At 48.9% G+C, this 20,317-nt stretch overlaps 1 protein-coding gene across 1 annotated transcript in view; it reads right to left on the reverse strand.

Annotated features, from left to right (window-relative positions):
* Nucleotides 1-603: 603 nt before the first annotated feature.
* Nucleotides 604-20,317, reverse strand: part of SCAMP5 (secretory carrier membrane protein 5) — a 134,774-nt gene continuing 115,060 nt past the window's right edge. Inside the window, exon 8 of the mRNA XM_078685118.1 lies at nucleotides 604-5,067. Coding sequence (XP_078541244.1) covers nucleotides 4,873-5,067 — 195 coding nt within the window. The 3' untranslated portion in view covers nucleotides 604-4,872. The remainder of the gene's footprint in view (nucleotides 5,068-20,317) is intronic.

The raw sequence follows: 20,317 nt of genomic DNA on the forward strand, positions 1-20,317 counted from the left end.
ACTTGTTAGAAGGTGTACGGTTTTATACATGCCATAATGTTTTTGCGTTTTGTTTCTCATTTTTGAAACTTGATTCTACATTTCATTGGTGTCGTTTTGATTACTTTTGTGGCAACAATATTTACATTTTTTCTAAATTCTAGATGTTATTATACAAGAAACATTTCACTTTCTTTTTCACATTAAAGATATTTCATAAAGTCAGTATCTCCCATAACAGGCTCATGGAGACCCAACATGTAATGTTAATGTCTATTTCCTCGACATAATAACATTCACAAAAAGGAGATGGCTCAAACACTTAAGGGCCCTAAATGTGTGATTAAGTTTTCTTAAGGAGCTTTCATCATTTTAAGTAATTTCAATGCAGAAGCACAGTAAACATGAGAAATCTATTAATTTAAAGTAAGTCAGTAACAACTCCTGAAATGCTGCACTTATATTTTGGTCAGACCATAAATTATATTTCAGAAACGAAAATGATGGCAGGATTGCTGTGTTAAGACATTAGGTAAGACCACAGTACAACTTCTTACTCCAGATTACATAGGATTTTCTTGTGTTATGACATTTGTGTTTGTGAATTTGCAATTCATGATACAGTTTTACACAGTTTTTTTTAATGGCCATTTCAGATTTTCCAACAGTTTGAGATTTTCAAAAATTCACAAATTGTAAATTGTCATTTCTGATAAAAGATGGTTTGTAGTACGTTTTCATACAAGCAAGATCTCTAAGAAATACAATATTGATACTTAGATGCTTGCACTAGGAAAGGAGACGAGGTGGAGGAACATTCCAATAAAATGTAACAGTAATGTTCTCGCTTTTGGATCCAAAATGCCCCCTTTTTATTTTGACTGATATCATGTTCTATGACTACACAAAATTGATCAGTATATTTTTGCCACTTGCTCTTAAATGCGTATAAAGATGTAGATTGTTTTAAAAAAAAATGTGTTTTCCTTTAATGTCACTCCTTAGCTCCGATCACACTACATTGACATTCTAAGAGTAAACGGACCACAACGCTGTAAGCACTAATCAGTGCAAACAGCTTAGACAGAACAGCACACTTGGAAACCACCTTGCTAATTTCAAACAAGTCAGGCATACACGGTTGGTTCCTTAACAACCTTGCTGATTAAGCATAAAGCTAAAAGCAACGGATGGGATGGTTAGTTAAAATCGGAGGTCATGATATTAATAATTATAATCAGAAGAATTCAATTCAGAATACCAGAAACTCATCAGGTGCAAGTAATTCTAATATTTTGCCAATTTCACCGCATCACACATTAGCTCATAGGGAAATTGCACAAGAAACATAAGCTAGGCTGGTTCAAATAACAGGAATGTAAAGCTGTGAAAATTATTGCAGGTACTAACTGAAATGTTAGTACCTTCAATAATTGTCCCTCTCCCTAAACAATTTTTTACTTTAGCAACAGTGTGAGTGCACTGACATTGTACGGTTTTCTACAAATCCTACATGCTCTCAACTGCAAAGAGAAACAATCCTCTTCATTACCAAAATTATTCTTATGACTACCACAGTTCAAGATATAAAACTGTATGCTGTAGAGCAAAATAGCCAAGTAAAAAAACGTCAAAAAAACAAGGAGGTCTCCTTACAAGTCCACTTAGGGACAAGGAGATTGTAAATGAATAACAAAACAAGTCCCTATAGTTCCAGGAAGGCAAAATAATTTTTGTGCATCCACTAATCACTCAAGAACCCATTGATACCACACAAGTTGATAAAGAATAACTAAGATTAAGTCATTGTTAAAAAAATCTTTTACAATTTATTTCGTATAATACAGTGTTTTATACAGGAAAAAAGTGCCATACAATAAAATTAAAAAATGTATCAATACACTTGAGAAACAATAAAATACAGATTGTAAAAATGTGTCAATGCACATAGGACACAGTAAAATACAGGTTGTCGACGTAGCGTTTCGGTATTTCTATTAGCACCTTCATCAGGACAAAATTCTTATTAGAGACTGGAAACGTCTTAACCTCTGAATTCACTTAGAGGCTCTTATGTTCTGACCATTCCTTCTTCTTAAGATTTAGGTACTTCTGATACTTTGAGTTAATCTGGTTACACCTTGTGGATACGGTGACCTTGAAGTTTCAAGTTGTATTAAAGAAACGAGTGACAAGCGGAGCAGGGAGGCCGCTCTCCTGATTGCGATGGTTAATTAAATATACCACCTACAGAAGACGATATAGGAACACAGCGCGACTAGCAGGATATCCAGTCACGTGTGCAACCAAAGCCCAAATTTTCTTTTTATTATTGGCCACGAATTGAAAAGTAACAGACTTCGGTGGCTCCCTTGTCCTCAAAGTGAATATATACAACTTGAAACTTCAAGGTCACCGTATCCACAAGGTGTAACCAGATTAACTCAAAGTATCAGAAGTACCAACATCTTAAGAAGAAGGAATGGTCAGAACATGATAAGAGCCTCTAAGTGAATTCAGAGGTTAAGACATTTCCAGTCTCTAATAAGAATTTTGTCCTGATGAAGGTGCTAACAAATACCGAAACGCTGCGTCGACAACCTGTATTTTACTGTTTCCTATGTGCATTGACACATTTTTACAATCTGTATTTTATTGTTTCTCAAGTGTATTGATACATTTTTTAATTTTATTGTATGGCACTTTTTTCCTGTATAAAACACTATTATACGAAATAAATTGTAAAAATGTTTTTAACAATGACTTAATCTTAGTTATTCTTTATCAATTTGTGTGGTATCAATGGGTTCTTGAGTGATTAGTGGATGCACAAAAATTATTTTTCCTTCCTGGAACTATAGGGACTTGTTTTGTTATTCAAGTAAAAAAAACAACACAACTGAGTGTTACTGAAGTGTTATACTTTTGCTGCAGGACTTCTTTCACATATAAGATTTACATTAAAAGATGTCAAGAGCTTCTAGGATAGTAGCTGGTTAACTTAGTTATTTCCTGCCTACACTTAGTGCAGAGGTAGGTTATAGTCAAGACCACTGCAATTATGGGAAATGTGCTGCTGCGTTTTTCGCATAATTATGGATTTGCCACTTAATCCATCATCTATAGCGTAATGTACAGATAAAAAAAAATGTTTCTAGCTCAAACTGATCAAGTTACTAAAAAGGTGGCGTCATGTTGCTGCACAGAGGAAAGCCCTTTATGAAAGTAGACCGCCACTTTTCAATTGCTTATTGCTGTGTTTGAGTTTTAAACTGTTACTAATGAGGTGTACATTTTGCCATGCCAGCATTACCTAGTTTAAAACAATAAAATAATGAAATAATACTGTGAGAAAACGTGCCACAATACCCAGCATGATTTGCCTTTTCTTGCTGCATAATTCTAGTGCCGCTGCTTAGAGTGCAGAACGCAAGCCACCAACCCTTTATTCAGCATGGTCTGCTGAATTCTTGAAGGTAAAGACAGTACATTTTCCTCCAGTTATTCTTTGTTCTAGAGACATATCACAACAGTTAATTGGTCCATCTGGTAAGAGTCATTACAACAAATCCCAAAACATCAACAAACAAAGGCATATTCTAAAATGTTCGATGTTGAGCGTCACTGATGCAGACTTGGGTAAAGACAGCTTTTTTCACTACACTAGATGGCCTTTCCTATAATAGAGCCTAACTAAAAGGTTACTAGATGTCACTCACCTAAGGAGAATCTACAGCATGGGCAGGCTCCACAATTGGAAGATAATACTGAAAGCCAAGTCCAGGTTGGTTTGGAATGTGCAAGCTGAGAAATAAACGGAGTTCAGAAATAAATCTGAAATGTATGAGACAGTACTACATTTATTTCAGGATAGCTGATACCGTCAGTAGAGCTAATATGTGATACAAAACAATCACCTCTGAACAGATTCTGGAACTTGGGAGTCTGGAAGACACTGGAAAGGCGGGACAAGTCTGGAATGGTTGATGGCTTGAACAAGATGGAAGCAAATGCGCACAAGGAGTGGTACAAATAACAGAAAAAGACTTGCGGCCTGATTTAGAACTTGGCGGATGGATTACTCTGTCACAATGAGGTCCACCGAAATATAAATTCCATTATATCCTGTGGGATTTACATTTCGGCGGACGGGATAGCCGTCATGATTGTGACAGAATAACCCGTCCGTCGAGATCTAAATCAGACCCCTATTCCCGACAGAAAGGTAAGGTTGAAGAGTTTGAATCTTATCTATGCAGATAGGAAATCTTCGAGCCATATAAATTCATCTGGCTCCACCCAAAAATCATATCCACAAACTCCTGTCTCTCTAAAGATACATCAATAAGCACATTTTCCACATACTGGACCGTGTGGTCACAAAAAGCTAGGCTACTGCCAACAGAAACAGTGCCAGGCAGCACCTGGGCCCTGAAAGCATCAGTTTGATCCACTCTGGCTTGATTCTCATAGTAATATACAACAGCTACAGAATATGCCGAACCCAGTACAACAGGCAGTGATGCAGCAGCTACTGAAAACGCAGGAAGCTCCAAGTATCTGCCTCAGGATGACGTGTGTTCATGTTCAGTTTTTGTTTCCTGATTTCATCAAATAGACACCGACAACCACAGTCATTTTATCACCAGCACAAACCATTTCACAAGGAAATACAGCACAAAACTGGTGCACAATATAAGTGGCTCAACGATGCCTGGAGTCCCCAGCACAGAAAGGGTAGCACGTAATTAGTTTATCAAGACAAGTAAATAAACCTGCACACAGACACTCCCTTTCACTAAAACGTTCACACTGCCACATATTTCATCCCCCCTAGCCCCTACTGCTCCCTCATCACTCCTTCCCCATAGTGCTGAGTCCTCTCCGACCCTCTCACATCTGGTTCGAGTAACCATAGTTGGGGGTGGATGAGTATTGGGGGTCCTGCTGCGTCATAGCCCCCTGGGCAGCTCCCATGGCGGCTTGCTGAGCTGCCTGCTGCACTTGAGGATTCTTCCAGGCACCTGTGGTCCATTCCTCCTGGGCCTTGCTCATGCTGCCTCCAGATCCTCGGTAGAACCTATGAACCTAGAGAAATTAGAGGAAACAATTGTCAACATGAAAGACTGAATAACAATGTAATGCTAAAAACAAAGTAAATGACAAGCCCCACTCTTTCCGTTAAGGAGACACACATGGCAGTAATGCATCTTAAGATCATGCTTCTAGGAACCGATTTGTAGCCCTTACTTCACATCATTTTCCACCAGCCATGACCTAAAACTATACAAACAACGTCTTTATGAAACAATTTGTTCTGGTGTTGCGAATGGGAACAAAATCGGTGAGTGCTTCACTAAGACAATGTTGTTCAGCATTCACAGGTGATGTGTACCTGTTGCACCTCATCTCAATGTTGCATTTCTTCTCAATACAGACTGGGCGGTTTCTCTTACATAAGCTGAGAACTGAGTAGCGTTGTCCCAGAGAAAGTATTTATTTTTAACATTATGGCAAAACAGACATTTACAAGAGTTAGAAAAGGCACACACATCCATCATACAGCCCACTCGAAGAGGGCCAATCAGGCACTCAATTGTAGTTAGCATTAAGAGGCCACACTGAAGATGAGGTAGATCCAGTCCAGAGCTGCTGTTCATAGCAACACTGAGGCTGGGCGTGGGGAGAAAAGTTGTCTGGTGGTAGAGGCCACATGTAAAATGAAAGGATGAGCAGACATACAACTAGAGGCAAACCAGCTAGACGTGAGTCATGGGCAAGATATTCAAGGCCTGGAATAATTTGACTGCTCACAAGCCACAATTCTGAATCACAAATGTATGCAGGCTGGCCAGTGCTTAGTTGAAGGATTTCAAAATGCTTCCCACCAATAGATTCCGGAGGTAAATATGCATTCTACCCACAAAATACATTATTGTAGGAGAGTGCCTCTTTGAGACACGGTCGCCCCAACTTTTTGCTCACTGGTACTGATGCTTTTGATTGGAAGTGCACTAGGTTCCTGTTAACCAGGACTCTGTGCCAGTGCTCATTCCGTAAAAACGACACACATTAATTGTGACTCAACTGGCAAGGACTTTCGCACCCTTCTAAGATCCTTGTAAATGGTACCCCTGGTACTCAGTGCATGGTACCCCTGGGACCCAGGGCATGGGTAACTATGAGGGTCCCTAAGGGCTGCAGCATGTATTATGCCAACCAAAGGGACTCCCCATGCAAACTACATACAGACTGCCATTGCAGAATGTGTAAAACGGTGCAAGCGATTTTTAAAACATGACACTGCCCACCCCCTGTGTGCAATACCCATGTCTACTGTATGGACTATATGTAACTCACCCCTACAGTATGCCTTTGGAGCCCTCAGACAGGGTACATTATATTACATGTGAGGGCACATGTGCATGGGCCAGTATGCCCTTGTGATGACTAGTGCCATTGCAAGTGTTTAGGAAGCCATTTTGAGGACAAGTACTGGGAACTGGTTATTACGAATTACTCAGCTACATAATGGCTACACTGAGTAAGGGTGTTATCAAACATCTTGTCCTATTAAATCTGTACTGATGCCAGTTTCAGATTTATTGGGACATGCACTAAATGGCACCTAAGATGTGCCCCCTGTAGCCTTACTTGTCTATTAGTGTGTTGACTGACTGGTATCTACCAGCCTGCTACCACAGACGGATTTCTGCCCCCTGCGAGGGAGAGCCCGTGCTCTCAGAGGCCAGGAACAATGCCTGCTCAGCACGTGGTTGGTTCTTTTATGCTATTGTAATCTGTGTCTTTATAAGTTCACTGTTGGTCTTTTTGTGCTTTCTGTCAGTTCTTTTTTGCTTTTGCAGGTTCTTTGTCCCTCCTCCCATCTGTGCCATTACCTTGCCCTCTCCATTTTTGCCCATTACTTCTCTACCTGCCCGTTCCCGCTGCTGCGTCCCCTGCGGCCCTGCCCCCCCGCTCTCCCATCTGCCCGCTCCCACCTCCCAGCTGCTCCTCCCTCCCACCTCCCCTTCTTATGGCGACTACTGCGCGGCAGTGAGAGTGACCCTTGCTAGGTCGCTCCCCACACCGCACAGCTCCGCCTGTGTGCCCGTGCCCTAGCCTGCTGCTGCTACTGTCAGGGGTTCGAGGCCCTCCCTGCTCCTGCTTGGTTATTTTATGCTATTGTAATCTGTGCCTATATAAGTTCACCGTTAGTCTTTTTGTGCTGTCAGTTCTTTTCTGCTTTTGTAAGTTCACTGTTGGTTCTTTGTTCCCCCCCTCCCATCTGTGCCATTACCGCGCCCTCTCCATTTTTCCCCCATTCCTTTACTACCCAAACACCCTTAGAGTCTCGACCAGCACCGACGACAAACTCAGCACCACCAAACACCTGCACTTCCAGATCCACACCGACCCAAACACCATCCTCAGAGGAACCCTCATCTACAGACCCCTGGACCCCGAGCCCCAATTCAGCGACCCCATCACAGACTTCATCAGCACACACGCCCTCGCCTTCACAGACTACATTCTCCTCGGGGACCTGAACTTCCACCTCGAGAACAACAACAACGCCAACTCCACCACCCTGATCGACAACCTAGCCAAGCTCGGACTCAGACAACTCATCACAACACCCACCCACTCCGCCAGCCACACACTCGACCCCATCTTCTCCGCAAGCCCACACGTCTCCGTTAACCACACCAACGAACTCCACTGGACCGACCATCGCTGCATCCACTTCACCTTCCGGAAACCCAGCTCACACCACCGCTCCCAACAGATGCCTTGCTGCTGCTGGAGCAAAGTCATCGAAGACCAGCTAACCACCACCCTTGCCCTGAGCCCACCCCCCGAGCCAACCAACGCTGACACCGCCCCCCCGTAACCTCAGACAGTAGATCGACAACGGCGCCAACACCCTCACCCCGCTCAAGAAACCCTCCAACAGTCAAACCAACAAGAAAGTCAGCTGGTTCACTGAAGACCTCCAGGCCTCCAAGCAGACATGCCGAAAGCTGGAGAAGAACTGGCTCCTTGAACGAACACCGGACAGCTACGCAGCCCACAAGAACTCCACCCCTAGACACTATCACCTCAACAGATCAGCCAAAAGGGCCTCCTTCAAAACCGCATATACAACAACACACACAACAGCAAAGAGCTCTTCAACATAGTGAATGAACTCTCCAACCCCAGCTCCAACACCAACAACATCCCACCTTCGCAAGACCTGTGCGACTCACTGGCCACCTTCTTCCATCGCAAGATCGCAGACATCCACGACAGCTTCAACAACACGACCGCCACAACAACCACTGAAACCTCCGCCCTCACGACCACCATCCGCACACTCTCCTGGACCAACATCAACGACGACGACACTATCAAGGTCATGAACACCATTCACTCCGGATCTCCATCAGACCCCTGCCCACACCACATCTTCAACAAAGCCAGCACCCCATCTCCGGAAAGTCATCAACATCTCCTTCGAGACAGCAACCTTCCCGGAGAGCTGGAAGCACACAAGGATTAACGCCCTACTCAAAAAACTCAAGGCGGACCCCAAGAACTTCCGGCCCATCTCCCCGCTCCCATTCCCAGAGAAGGTCATTTAGAAGACTGTCAACAAACAACTGACCCGCTACCTCGAGGAAAACAGCATCCTGGACCCATCACAGTCCGGGTTCCGCAGCAACCACAGCACCGAAACTGCCCTCATCGCCGCCACCGATGACATCAGGACCCTGCTAGACAACTGAGAAACTGCGACCCTTATCTTCCTGGACCGGTTAGCCACCTTCGACACGGTCTGCCACCACACACTATGAACACCCCTCCATGACACCGGGATCCAAGAGAAGGTCCTGGACTGGACCACCTCCTTCCTCACCAGCAGAACACAGAGCGTCTGCCTCCCCCCTTCCGCTACGAAGCCACCGAGATCATCTGCGGCGTACCCCAGGGCTCATCCCTCAGCCCAATGCTGTTCAACATCTACATGGCACCGCTCGCCCACGTCGCCCAACCTCATCATCCCCTATGCGGATGAGACCCAGTTGATCCTCTCCCTCGACCCCCACACCGCCATAACCAAGATCCACGAAGGAATGAAGGCCGTCGCCGAATGGATGAGGAACAGCAGACTGAAGCTGAACGCGGACAAGATGGAGGTCCTCATCCTCGGATCCACCCCTTTGGTTTGGCCTGGGACGACTCCTGGTGGCCGACCGCACTGGGAACAGCTCCAACACCCACCGACCACGCACGCAACCTGGAGTTCATCCTCGACTCAACACTCTCCATGATCAAGCAAGTCAACGCCATCTCTTCCTCTTGCTTCAACACCCTACACATGCTCTGCAAGATCTAAAAGTGGATCCCCACCGAAACAAGAACAACGGTCACCCAGGCCCCCGTCAGCAGCAGGTTGGAGTACGGAAACGCCCTCTACGCAGGAGCCTCGGCCAAACTCCTGAAACGGCTTCAACGCATCCAGAACGCCTCTGCACGCCTGATCCTCGACATCCCTCGCCGCAGCCATATCACACCTCACCTGAGAGACCTGCACTGGCTCCCCGTCAACAAGAGGATAACCTTCAAGCTCCTCACCCACGCACGCACACAAGGCACTCCACAACACCGGACCAGCGTACCTCAGCCGACTCAGCTTCTACACCCCCACCCGCCAGCTCCGTTGACCTCGCACTGGCCACAGTACCCCGCACCTGAAGAGTGACCTCCGGCAGCAGATCGTTCTCCCACCTGGATGCCAATACCTGGAACACCCTCCCCACCCACCTTCGGCAGACCCAAGACCTGCTGTCCTTCAGAAGACTCCTCAAGAACTGGCTCTTCGAGCAGTAGCAGCATCCTCCCCCTAGCGCCTTGATACCCTCACGGGTAAGTAGTGCGCTTTACAAATGCTATGATTGATTGATTGAAAGTGTATCACCTCCTCCAGCAGTATGGCTAGCTATTTATCAAATCAAGGCAAGAGCCTTCAAACCCATGGCCACCTTTGACATGCCACACTGGCTTCCCCCTAGACCTGGGAAAGACACCCCCTGCCCTGGGGCTTATTCACCCCAAGAGCAGGGGGGAAATTCGTTATTCAGGAGTCGTGTTACACCCACAGGCTAGCCACACGCCTTAAGGTGAGCTACCTGAAGTTAACAGCCAGAGAAGGATTTCACAATCTTGTTTTTGGTAAAATAGGGACTTCTTGGTCAGGGTTATGCACACGCCTCACAGGAAGTGGTCATATAGGGGATGTAATCATCTTAGTGGTAGGTATCCCATTTTGCTACTACCTGGTAGGGGTCCATCCTGACAAGGGGTCCGGAGATTCGACTTCCTGGGAACGGAAGAGGACAAAGAAGAGACAACACTGCGAGAAGCAAGGATCTGCACAGAATCTAGCCCCAAACCCTGACTTGCTGCTTGCTCCTTAACAATTGCAAAGACCTGATTAGTCCTGCAGCTGTGCATCCTCCCCAACACTTGAAGGGCTATCCAGCACTTCAACGACCTCACGTCTCCCTTGAGGTTGAGGAGCCAATTCCTTGCATCTGCAGGCAGTGGCCTGATCTGTTTGTTTCACTATGTTGCTGGTCATCGGGCCCCCCCCAGGGAGCATACCGTAGCAGGAGGTCTTCGTGGCTCTTGGAGGTCAGCACCGTCTCTAAGCAGAGTGTCGAAACACTTGACCCTCTAGGAGCTTCCCTGAACCATTACACTGGGTACCAGGGCATTTGCACCAGCCTAGGTTTGTTTTGTGTCCAGCCCGTACACTACCGCTTTTGAAGCCTTCCTGCATGTCGAGGGATATCTGGATAGATGAGACCCACAACCAGAGAAGTCCTGCGGTTTTGTTTTCCTTCCCTCTGCTGCTCTACCGACAACCGTGAGAGCCTGACACACCAGTGGCCAGCCAAGCAAGACCCTGTACCTGAGCTCCACAGTCTGGCCCCATGACTTCTGACTGCATTGACTTGACATAGGGGTCAACACGACCTGAGCAATCCTTAGGGTTCATCAAGACTTGCCCTCCAGTCCTGGTTTTAAGTCCTACTGACTTCAACAGTGTAGCTCTCGGGGCTACTATCACAGCCAGCACCTCTGCACATGGACATCCCAGGGCAGGGAAAGAGATACTGCTGGTTGTTCTTTGGACCTTTGCCCCCTAGCACCTTAAGTTCCAAAGGGCACCTCTGCATTCCGTTTGCAAGTACCTATTTGCGATCTGTGTTTCTCTCCCATAGGATAACAATGTAGCGTTCGAGGCCTCAAAACGGTGGAGACCCCGAGCACTTAGTATTATTAAAGTAAGCCCCGCAAACCAGTAGGGGCTGTCTGAGCTTTTTGCTGATGAATACTTCTCATTGCAAATTCCTCATTATCTGAATAGATATCAAAGCAGTACCTCCAAAGGTAGTGGGTCTGTGAAATGGCTTGAATCAAAAGGCATTACAACACCTTACTGTCGGACCAGGCTGTCAGGGCAGTAGTGCTTTGTGAACATCTGAAAGGACACCCACGTTGCGGCTTGACACATTTCCAGGACAGGCGGGGTGCCTGCCAGCACAGTGGTAGTAGCATTTGCCATGATGGAATAAGCCCTTATTCTTTCTGTGGGCTGTTTCTTGGTTAGTGCATATCAGGCCTTAATAAAGAAAAGTATTCATTGTGAGATGGGCAGCTTCTGCACTGCCCTACACTTCTTTGCCCCAGACAACGCCACAAAGAGCTAATTGTTCACACAGTGTTCGTTGGTGGAATCAATGTAAAAGCGGAGCACTCTCTTGTGGTCCAAACAATGGAGGCTCTCCTCTTTCGAGGGATACGGCCATGCAAAGAAGGTAGGAAGAGCGATTGCTTGTCCAATGTGAAAAGGTGCCTCCACATTCACATGGAATATTGCTCGAGTCCTAACACCGGTTTGTCTGTATAAAAGGTTGTAGAAGGGAGCTGGACAGAAAGAGCCTGAAACTCACTCACACAGCATGCTTTTATTGCAACCAGAAAGCATGGTTTTAAGGTGAGGAGGTGTAACAGACAGCAGTATACTGTTTTAGTAGGTGCACCCATGAGAACCAAATTAAATTCCCACTGTGGCTTCGCAAAGGGCTTTGGTGGAAGCATATGTTGCAAACGTTTAAGAAAATTCATCACAACTGGTGATCTGAACAAGGACAACTGGTCCAGTGAAAGAAAAACATGAAATGGCCAACATGTCCCTTTTAACAATGCCCACTGCAAGTCTCTGCTGGTCCAAAGACAAAACAAACAACAATACATCAGAGAGTTTGACATGTATAGGGTCTGTCCGGTGGGTACCGAACCAAGCTACAAACGTAACACAGCACCCGGCGTAACCAGAGCTCAGGAAAGTCCTTGACTGCCAGAATTTCATTAACAACTTCAGGAGGGAGGTCAAAGATATCAGTGGCCGCCACTCAATCTCCACGCCTAGAAATGCAGGTTGCAAGACCCTGCCCGGCTGCCGCCATAAAAGATACTCCACAAGCTGCAGCCTAATTGAAGGACAGATGCTCAGCTCTGGAAGTTCCATTCAACAGACTCTTCTGGTCCAATCCAGAATCACTAGGATAACTTGGCCTAGTTGTTCTTGATCTTCAAAACTCTAGGCTAGAGAGGTAGTGGTGGGAAGGCATACAGAAGTCCCATGCTTCGCAGACTGTTGAATGTCTCTCAGAAGAACAGTCTTCTTGCCAATGCGCACAAGTGTGGACACTGCATGCTCGGTGATGGTGAAGAGATCAAATCAGAGTTCTCTGTACTCCAGGAAGACGCCCTTCACCACCTCTGGGTGCAACTGCCATTTGTGATCATCAAGAATCAGCAGCTAAGCTTGTCCATCCTGGCGTTTAAAGATCCGGCCAGGTGATGTACTACAAGGGGAAAGTCACGAGGAGTCAGACAGTTCCGGAGGTGCATAGTATCCTGGCACAGTACCCAAGACCCCAACCCAGTCTTTCTTATTGCAGTACCACATAGCAGTGGTATTGTTTCTGAGAAATTGTACCAACCTCTCCTTGATGGTGGGCAGGAAGGCCAAGCAAATCGCCCGCAACTCCAGCATACTGTTGTGGAGGCAGGTCGCTGCCAGAGATGACAGTTCTCTGATCTCTACCTCTCCCAAATCACCTCCCCAACCCAATAGTGATACATCCGTCACCACGTCAACTCTGGGTGGGATAGGGAGAGGTACAATTGAGGTTGTGCAGACATAACTGCAGACCTGTTGCAGTCTTCTCGGACACCTGTCTGGAATCTAACAGGTCCACTGGTACCAGGCCCAATTAGACGTTAGAACCAACTGCAGATCCTGCATATGCCATCTAATATGGTCAGCAAGTAGGAGGAAGGAGGTTAGCAGGCCCAAAAGCCTCAAATACTTCCTCACCGAGAACCAGGACAGAGACTGAAACTTCGGAATCACAGCCCGAATATTGTGTACTTGTTAGTTCGGAGGAAAGGCACGGGAGCACACTGTGTCCAGGATGGCTCAAATGAAAGGGAGCCTCTGTGAAGGAGACATGTGCATTTTTGGCAGGTTGTTTGAGAAATCCAATGAGGCGGTCCGTGACCGACTTTGGAAAGCCTGCCTTCAACAGCCAGTCATCAAGGTTGGGGAGGATTGGTATTCCCCAACCTCCGAAGGTGGCCAGCCATCATCATCCTCACCTAGTGAACCCCGAAAGGAAACTGTTGTGGTCAAAAGGGATAACAACAAACTCAAAATGCTCATGGCCAATCTCAAACTGCAGGTAGAGTCTTTCAGCCTGCAAAATGTGGATTTGAAAATAGGTATACAGCAGGCCAAACGCCGCCATCCAGTTTTTCAGGATCTAGGGAAGAAAGACACGATGCAAGAATGTGGATCGTGAATTCGTCCTTGCTCAGTTAGTCAGTGAGCACAAGATGATCAAAAATAGGCCTACGTTCTACTTCAGTACAAGAAGGTAATAGTAATAACATACAGTACCTAATTCCGAAAGCGGTGTTATGGCTCTATTGGGCAACAAAGTCTGCATCTTCTGATGCAAAACAGACAGGTGGTCCTCCAAAAGCTGCTCAGCTGTAGGCAGCAGGTGCGGCGGTTCTAGAAGAAATGGCAGGGAGCAACACTACCACTGGACAATTTGAAGGACCCACCTGTCGAATGTAATGCTTTGCTACTCCCCGAAGGAAGGAATATCCTACCGCCTTCCAAATAGTGGGCTGTACTTGTCTCTTCTTGAAATGCTCCAAGGCCGAATCCACTTCTCCGTCAAACCAGCAAGTACCATAGAAGGGCATGTCCGTGAAGGACACAAGGAGGTCCTGGGAGAAGCAGATCTCATCCACGCATGGGGCCAGAGAGCTGCATTAGTGGTGTCTAGACCCAAGCGCGTGATGAACTTGGCCGCATCCCGTGATCCTGAATGGTTTGGGCCAAGGAAACCCATAAGTCTTCTGGGAATGCCAGTAAGACCTCACCAACCATGTCCCAAACGGGGGTCGAGGCCAGGGCAGTAACCAAGATGGCCGCATGGCACTGAAGCTCCAGTGCCCACCGGCCGAATCCTCATGACACCATTGTGTTCAAGTCGCTTTTCTGCCCGAAAATGCTGCGTTCCTGCTGCCTGCACAGACGAAGAAAGCTGTGTAGGCTGTCCAATCATTCGAGCCGTTGCAGGACCTTGCTGGAGTGGGAGGCGGCCCAGCCGGGCTCAGAGGCCCGCGAAAACAGGGGTCGCGGGCGAGTCGGAGGCTGGGGCTGTGGTGCCCCGCTTGGACTCCACTCCACTCCACTCCACTCCACTCCACTCCACTCCACCCTGGGGACTGCCTTCGAACGACCAAGGGTCCTGCGAGGCTGCCCGGGTGAGTGGCTAGGGCTGTCGCTGCTGACCTCCGGCAGACGCGAGCCGGCGTGGACGGGGGTGAAGGTTTGGCCTACTCTGCAGCCGCTTCCCCGATCCGCACTAGCGATTCATCAAGACTTTGGGACCCCCTCTGCCCCTGCCAGAGACTCCTCATCCTCATCCGGTGGGCCTTGTTCAAGGCCATAGGGCCCGACATCGCGGGATGCTGGCCCCATTCATGGGCCCGAGCACCACTGGGCCTGCCTCGCCATTACTTGTGGCGTGCAGTACGTGTGAGACGCTGCATCTTCCCATTTTGAGGGACCAACACAACCCTACAGTGCTGTGGTGGGGAGCCACCTGACCTGCTCCTGGGCCCGAGCTGTGTGGGATCCCCTTGAGGTCTTACTTCCACAATACAGCATTAAGCGGTCCAGCCCAGTCAAGCTCTGCTGCTGGGCAGCATTCCCGTTTGTGGCCTTCTATTCGGGGAACTACCATCTGCCTCACACACCCCAGAGGCCCTGCCCTGGTAGGGTCCCAAAATTACTTCTTCACTGGACATGAGGCATCTCTGCCAGGCTCTCACTTTCTGCACCTCAAGGCCACCACTGGATACTGCCAACCTTCCTCCTTTAAGGGCGGGGACACACAACCCACGCTATATCACCCCACGATTAAAAGGTCAGCATTAACGGCTCACCCGCCTCACCTGCATTCACTGACAGCCCCCTGCAGACAAAATGGACCACGGCGATCCTAAACAGGCCCAGCGCACCGGACCGCCCAGGACAGAACCAGGGCCGGACTGGGAACCAAAACCGGCCCCGGCAAAGTGCTCGGCTGGCCCCGGGGGGGACGTCTGAGCTCTTTGCCGAGGCCGGTTTTCGGCCGATTTTGTTGCAGGGCCGATTTTGCAGCTATGCTGCATAAACAGCCCTGTAACAAAACTGGCCCCCTTGGGCCCAAAACCGGCCCCCACCCTTGCGGCGCACCAGGGGATTGCCCGGTGCCCGCAACGGCCAGTCCGGGCCTGGACAGAACCAAGACACTGATGGCGAGGCAGAATCTGAAGCACAACCTCCCCCACTTAAATGCACGGCAGCCATTATGGCGGAACTAAGATTCGGATTCCGCTCCATTGATGCAAGATTTGACAGTTGCTATGTGGCTTAACAAATGGGGAGAATGCCTGGACAGACACAGCAGTTGGCTGGAGGTGGCCGAGGAGCGCATATTGACACGCCGACTGGAAAAAACTGAACAACTGTTTAAGGCAGTGGCACTCAAAAACGAGGACTTTGAGGCCAGATCCAGGAGGGATAAAATACGGATTTTGAGACTCAACCAACCTTGGACGCCCAGAACTCTTTGTAGAGACATTATTCACTGATTTGTTTGGGCCCCAACACTTCTCCAAAGTATTCCTTTTGGAAAGGGTGCACAGGTCTTTAGGCCCAAGCCTTCCCCATGGAGCCTCTCAGAGGCCCATTAGCGCATGTCTTTTAAACTACAGGGACCGCGACACCGCTCTCCGACTGGCCCGTGAGAACTCCCCACTGCAGGATCAGGCCTCCTCGCTCTCCTTCTACCCTGACCACCGAGCAGCCATACAGGAAGCATGGCAAAAGTTCACGGACATTAAGGCACAACTCCGCAAACGTTCCCTGAAATACACCATGCTATACCCAGCGAGACTGCGGGTGACAAACCCTGCTGAAACCCCGGCAGATGCCCTGGCTTTTTGAAAACACAAAAGGATCACAATGGTTGGAGCCCTCCCTACTCATCTGGCCTCTCATCCCCTGATCGACAGCTGGCAGCTAGTGCATAACTCTTCTCTCCAGATTACCGACGGCTCCACTTTTTTCAACTACCACCAGATTACCCTATTAATGTCATGCAAATAATGGTTTTCATTGCTGTGTATATTTGCATGATTACAGTTTGCACCTTGGCTATGCAAAGTTAAGGGTCTTCCACCCTTCACAATAACCCTCTCCATTTCAGTGACGATCCCTACAGACCGGACATTGGGCCCTCAAAGCTTTGCCAGCCCCCTACGGATAACTCCACCTGGTTTGATGTTGGAACACTATTTTTCTGGGAGTTTTCACCTGGTGTAGGTGGGGGGTGGGTTAATTGGGATTTGTTCATTTTTGGTCTTTTTTCATGTTCCCCCCCCCTTTCTTCTCCCTCTCATGTGCACAACTGCACAACTGCACAACTCCCGCACTCGCATATAGCACACTTCATATGTATCCATCATGATGGTAGCTTCTGACACACAGGTTGAAGCGCGGTTATTGACCTGGAATCTACGAGGACCTCAACAGTTCCGGAAATGTAAGCTAGTGCTATCCTACCTCCAGAGACACCACATTAAGATCGCTTTTTTGCCGGAACTCACCTGCCCCCCATAATCCTCCCCTCCATTTGCATCCTCTGGGGACCCAACAGCTTCTTTGCCGGATACAGCACATACTCCCATGGAGTATGTATATTGATACACCACAGCCTCCCTTTTGCGCTCCACTCCACCATTGTAGATGAACACAGGCAATATGTATTTGTGATGGGGACACAGCTGGGCAAAAAAAAAAAAACTATTCCTTAACATTTCCGTTCCTGATACACTGATGACCCCACTTTTTTCTCTGAACTGCTCACATTGCTAGACCAACATGATCCGGACAACTTAATTCTTGGTGGCGGGGGGGGGGAGCTTGCTCGGAACACCGTTTCCTCACGAAATATCGCCCGAGGATGCTGGTAGAGATGTTCGCCGCCTGATGACAAAAGCTGCGGGCTGCCGATCCCTCTCGGAAGTGCTTCCTGAGCGCGGTGGGTCGGTGGCGGAATGGGCCGGTGGCGGAATGGGCCGCTGAGCACCGGCCTGGCGCTACAAGTTAGCCCATCGGGGTGCTCCTGCGTGCGGCTGGGCCTGGGAGGTGAAGCCAGTACAGTCAGAGTGGACCCACAGACATTAACACTGGGGCCAAGATTTGGAAGGCGACACACGGCGGAGACGAATCCCCTCCAGCCAAGGTAAAGGGGACAGCGTGAGGACCCGGGAGGCAGCGTGGTGAGGCCGGGAGTGGCGAGAGGAACGACGCGGCTGAGAGCCAAGATGGCGGCCGCGCTCTGAACGGCTGCAGACCGCAGGAGACCCTACTCGGGCCCCGGGGCTCAGATATCTAGGGGCAGCGCCGTGGGGGTTTGGATGGTGGAGCCCCCAGGCGTCAGTGCCCCCCCTTTACCCTGCCCTGCTCCTTGGTGAACGGCTGTCATTGGTGAGGACGGATGGGACACGGCGTACTCCTGGCATTTGACGGTGTGATGGAGGAGACTCGAGGGTCCACATTCGTACCGAGGATCGGCAGCGAGGCGCAATCCTTGGCGGGACACTGGTGAGGCGCTGCGTGGAGAAGCCTTATCGCGCAGAGTGTGGCACTAGGCGAAACATCGGACACCCACGAGGCTGGTATATGGCCACGGCCTTGTCCAGTGTTTGATTGGATAGGCCGGCTCAGCCCACGGTGCATGGTCGCACACACGCTTGAGGTCGGTGAGCTTGGGTCAGATGGTCTCAGAGTGAGTGCTTGCTGAAGATCCTAGAGGCACTCCCTGCCCTCCCCCCTCTCCAAAGGGCAGCGTTCGGAGCTTACGATAGTTTGGCCGGGCCTGGTGCGGTACGATTACTTTGATACATCAGTGTGCTGCTGGGAGCTTATTCTTGTCACCATGGGGAAAACGGAACGTGGTCAATCCAAACTGCCCTTTACACAGACCAGATCCAAACAGCAGGATGAAGGTGCAGAGGAGGGCGGTGATGTGGGCCACACGCCGGAGGTAGACCAGGACCTCAAGAGCATGCTGAAATCGATGGACAAAGACCTGCAGGAGGGTATCAACTCCCTTGGTGTGAAAATCGACGCCTTAACATATTCGGATGGACAGGATGGCTGGACAAACACGCTGAGCGGCTTGATATGTCCAAAAGGAGAATAACTGAGGTCGATGAAGCACAGACGACCATTGATAAAGACCATAAGCAGCTTGGCAGAGTCCTACAGGTGCTCCAAAACAAGACGGAGGATTTAAAGGCCCGCTCCCGTCGCTGTAACATACGGATCCTGGGCCTTCCGGAGACGGCGCAGACGGGTAGGATGGAGACGTTCATTGAGCGGATGCTGGTCACTCTGCTAGGCTCCGAGGTCTTCTCCAACATGTTCGTCATTGAGCGAGCGCACCGGGCGCTGGCACTACGCCCGAAGCCGGGGGCGCCACCACGGCCGATTATTGCTAAATTCCTGAACTACCGGGACAGGGATGCGGCCCTAAGGACGGACAGGGACAAGCAGTCGCTGACGATTGAGGGTTCGGACATTGTATTATACCCTGATTTTACTGCGAAGGTACAGGAGGCGAGGAAACACTTTGTACCCATGAAACGCCAGCTAAAAGATCAGGGGTTGGACTATGCTATGCTGTATCCAGCTAAATTGAAGGTCACCAGGAATGGACAGACACACTTCTTTACAGAGCCAAAGGCACTACAGAATGCGATCAAGGATTGGGGGAGAGGGCGGAAGCTGACACCGGAACGACAATCACTTGAAGAGGAATCGGGTGGCGGACTGGAGGACCAGGACTGAGAGGCGATGCACACAGTGCTTATCTAGGAAGTTTGTAAGGTTTGGGGGTATTCTGCATGCTGGCGGGCGGGCTAGGAGGGGCAGTGGTCATTGCGATATCGTTGTTCTTGTTGTTTCACTATTTGAATGGCTTGTGGCTACCTCCGCCCACACGTGGCAACACTGAGCTGGTTATGTTCTTTCTTTTTTCTCTTAGGGTTTCAGAGGGGGGAGGATGGGTGGTGGAGGGGGAATCTAGGCAGAATGGTTTGCGACCTAGTTGGGGGAGGTCCGCTGTGGGTGGGAATGTTGGAGACAAGGGGGGGGGATTTTTTCAGTTTATGATCACAAGGTACGGGACCCGTCATTTGACACAATTGAAATTGTGCAGTTGCTTGTCGTGGGTGGAAAGGTGAATGCTTTAGCTAGCTATGGGTGACGAGCCTAGAGGTCAACCTGGGAGCAGTGGAGCCGGGAGCCTTAATGCATTGACATGGAATGTCAAAGGGCTTAATGTCCACAGGAAGCTCTGTAAGGTTCTGAACTATTTGACCAGACATCATGTTGATTTGGCTTTCCTACAGGAAACCCACCTGGCTGAGAACAGCCCTATGCTACAGGCTAGGGGGTTGAGGGGGCAGAGCAACGCTGCTGGATTTACGTCACACGCCCGTGGGGTGCTGACATGGGTTAACCCTAGGTCAGACTACTCACTCAGTTTGGTGGCAGCCGACCCGGAAGGCAGGTTCGTATTATCTAAGCTCGCTGGGAGGGGACTGGAGTTGCTGGCACTGAATGTATATGGGCCCAATTATGACT

The sequence above is a fragment of the Lissotriton helveticus genome, chromosome 3_2 (genome assembly GCF_964261635.1).
Source record: "Lissotriton helveticus chromosome 3_2, aLisHel1.1, whole genome shotgun sequence".
Lineage (NCBI taxonomy): Eukaryota > Metazoa > Chordata > Amphibia > Caudata > Salamandridae > Lissotriton > Lissotriton helveticus.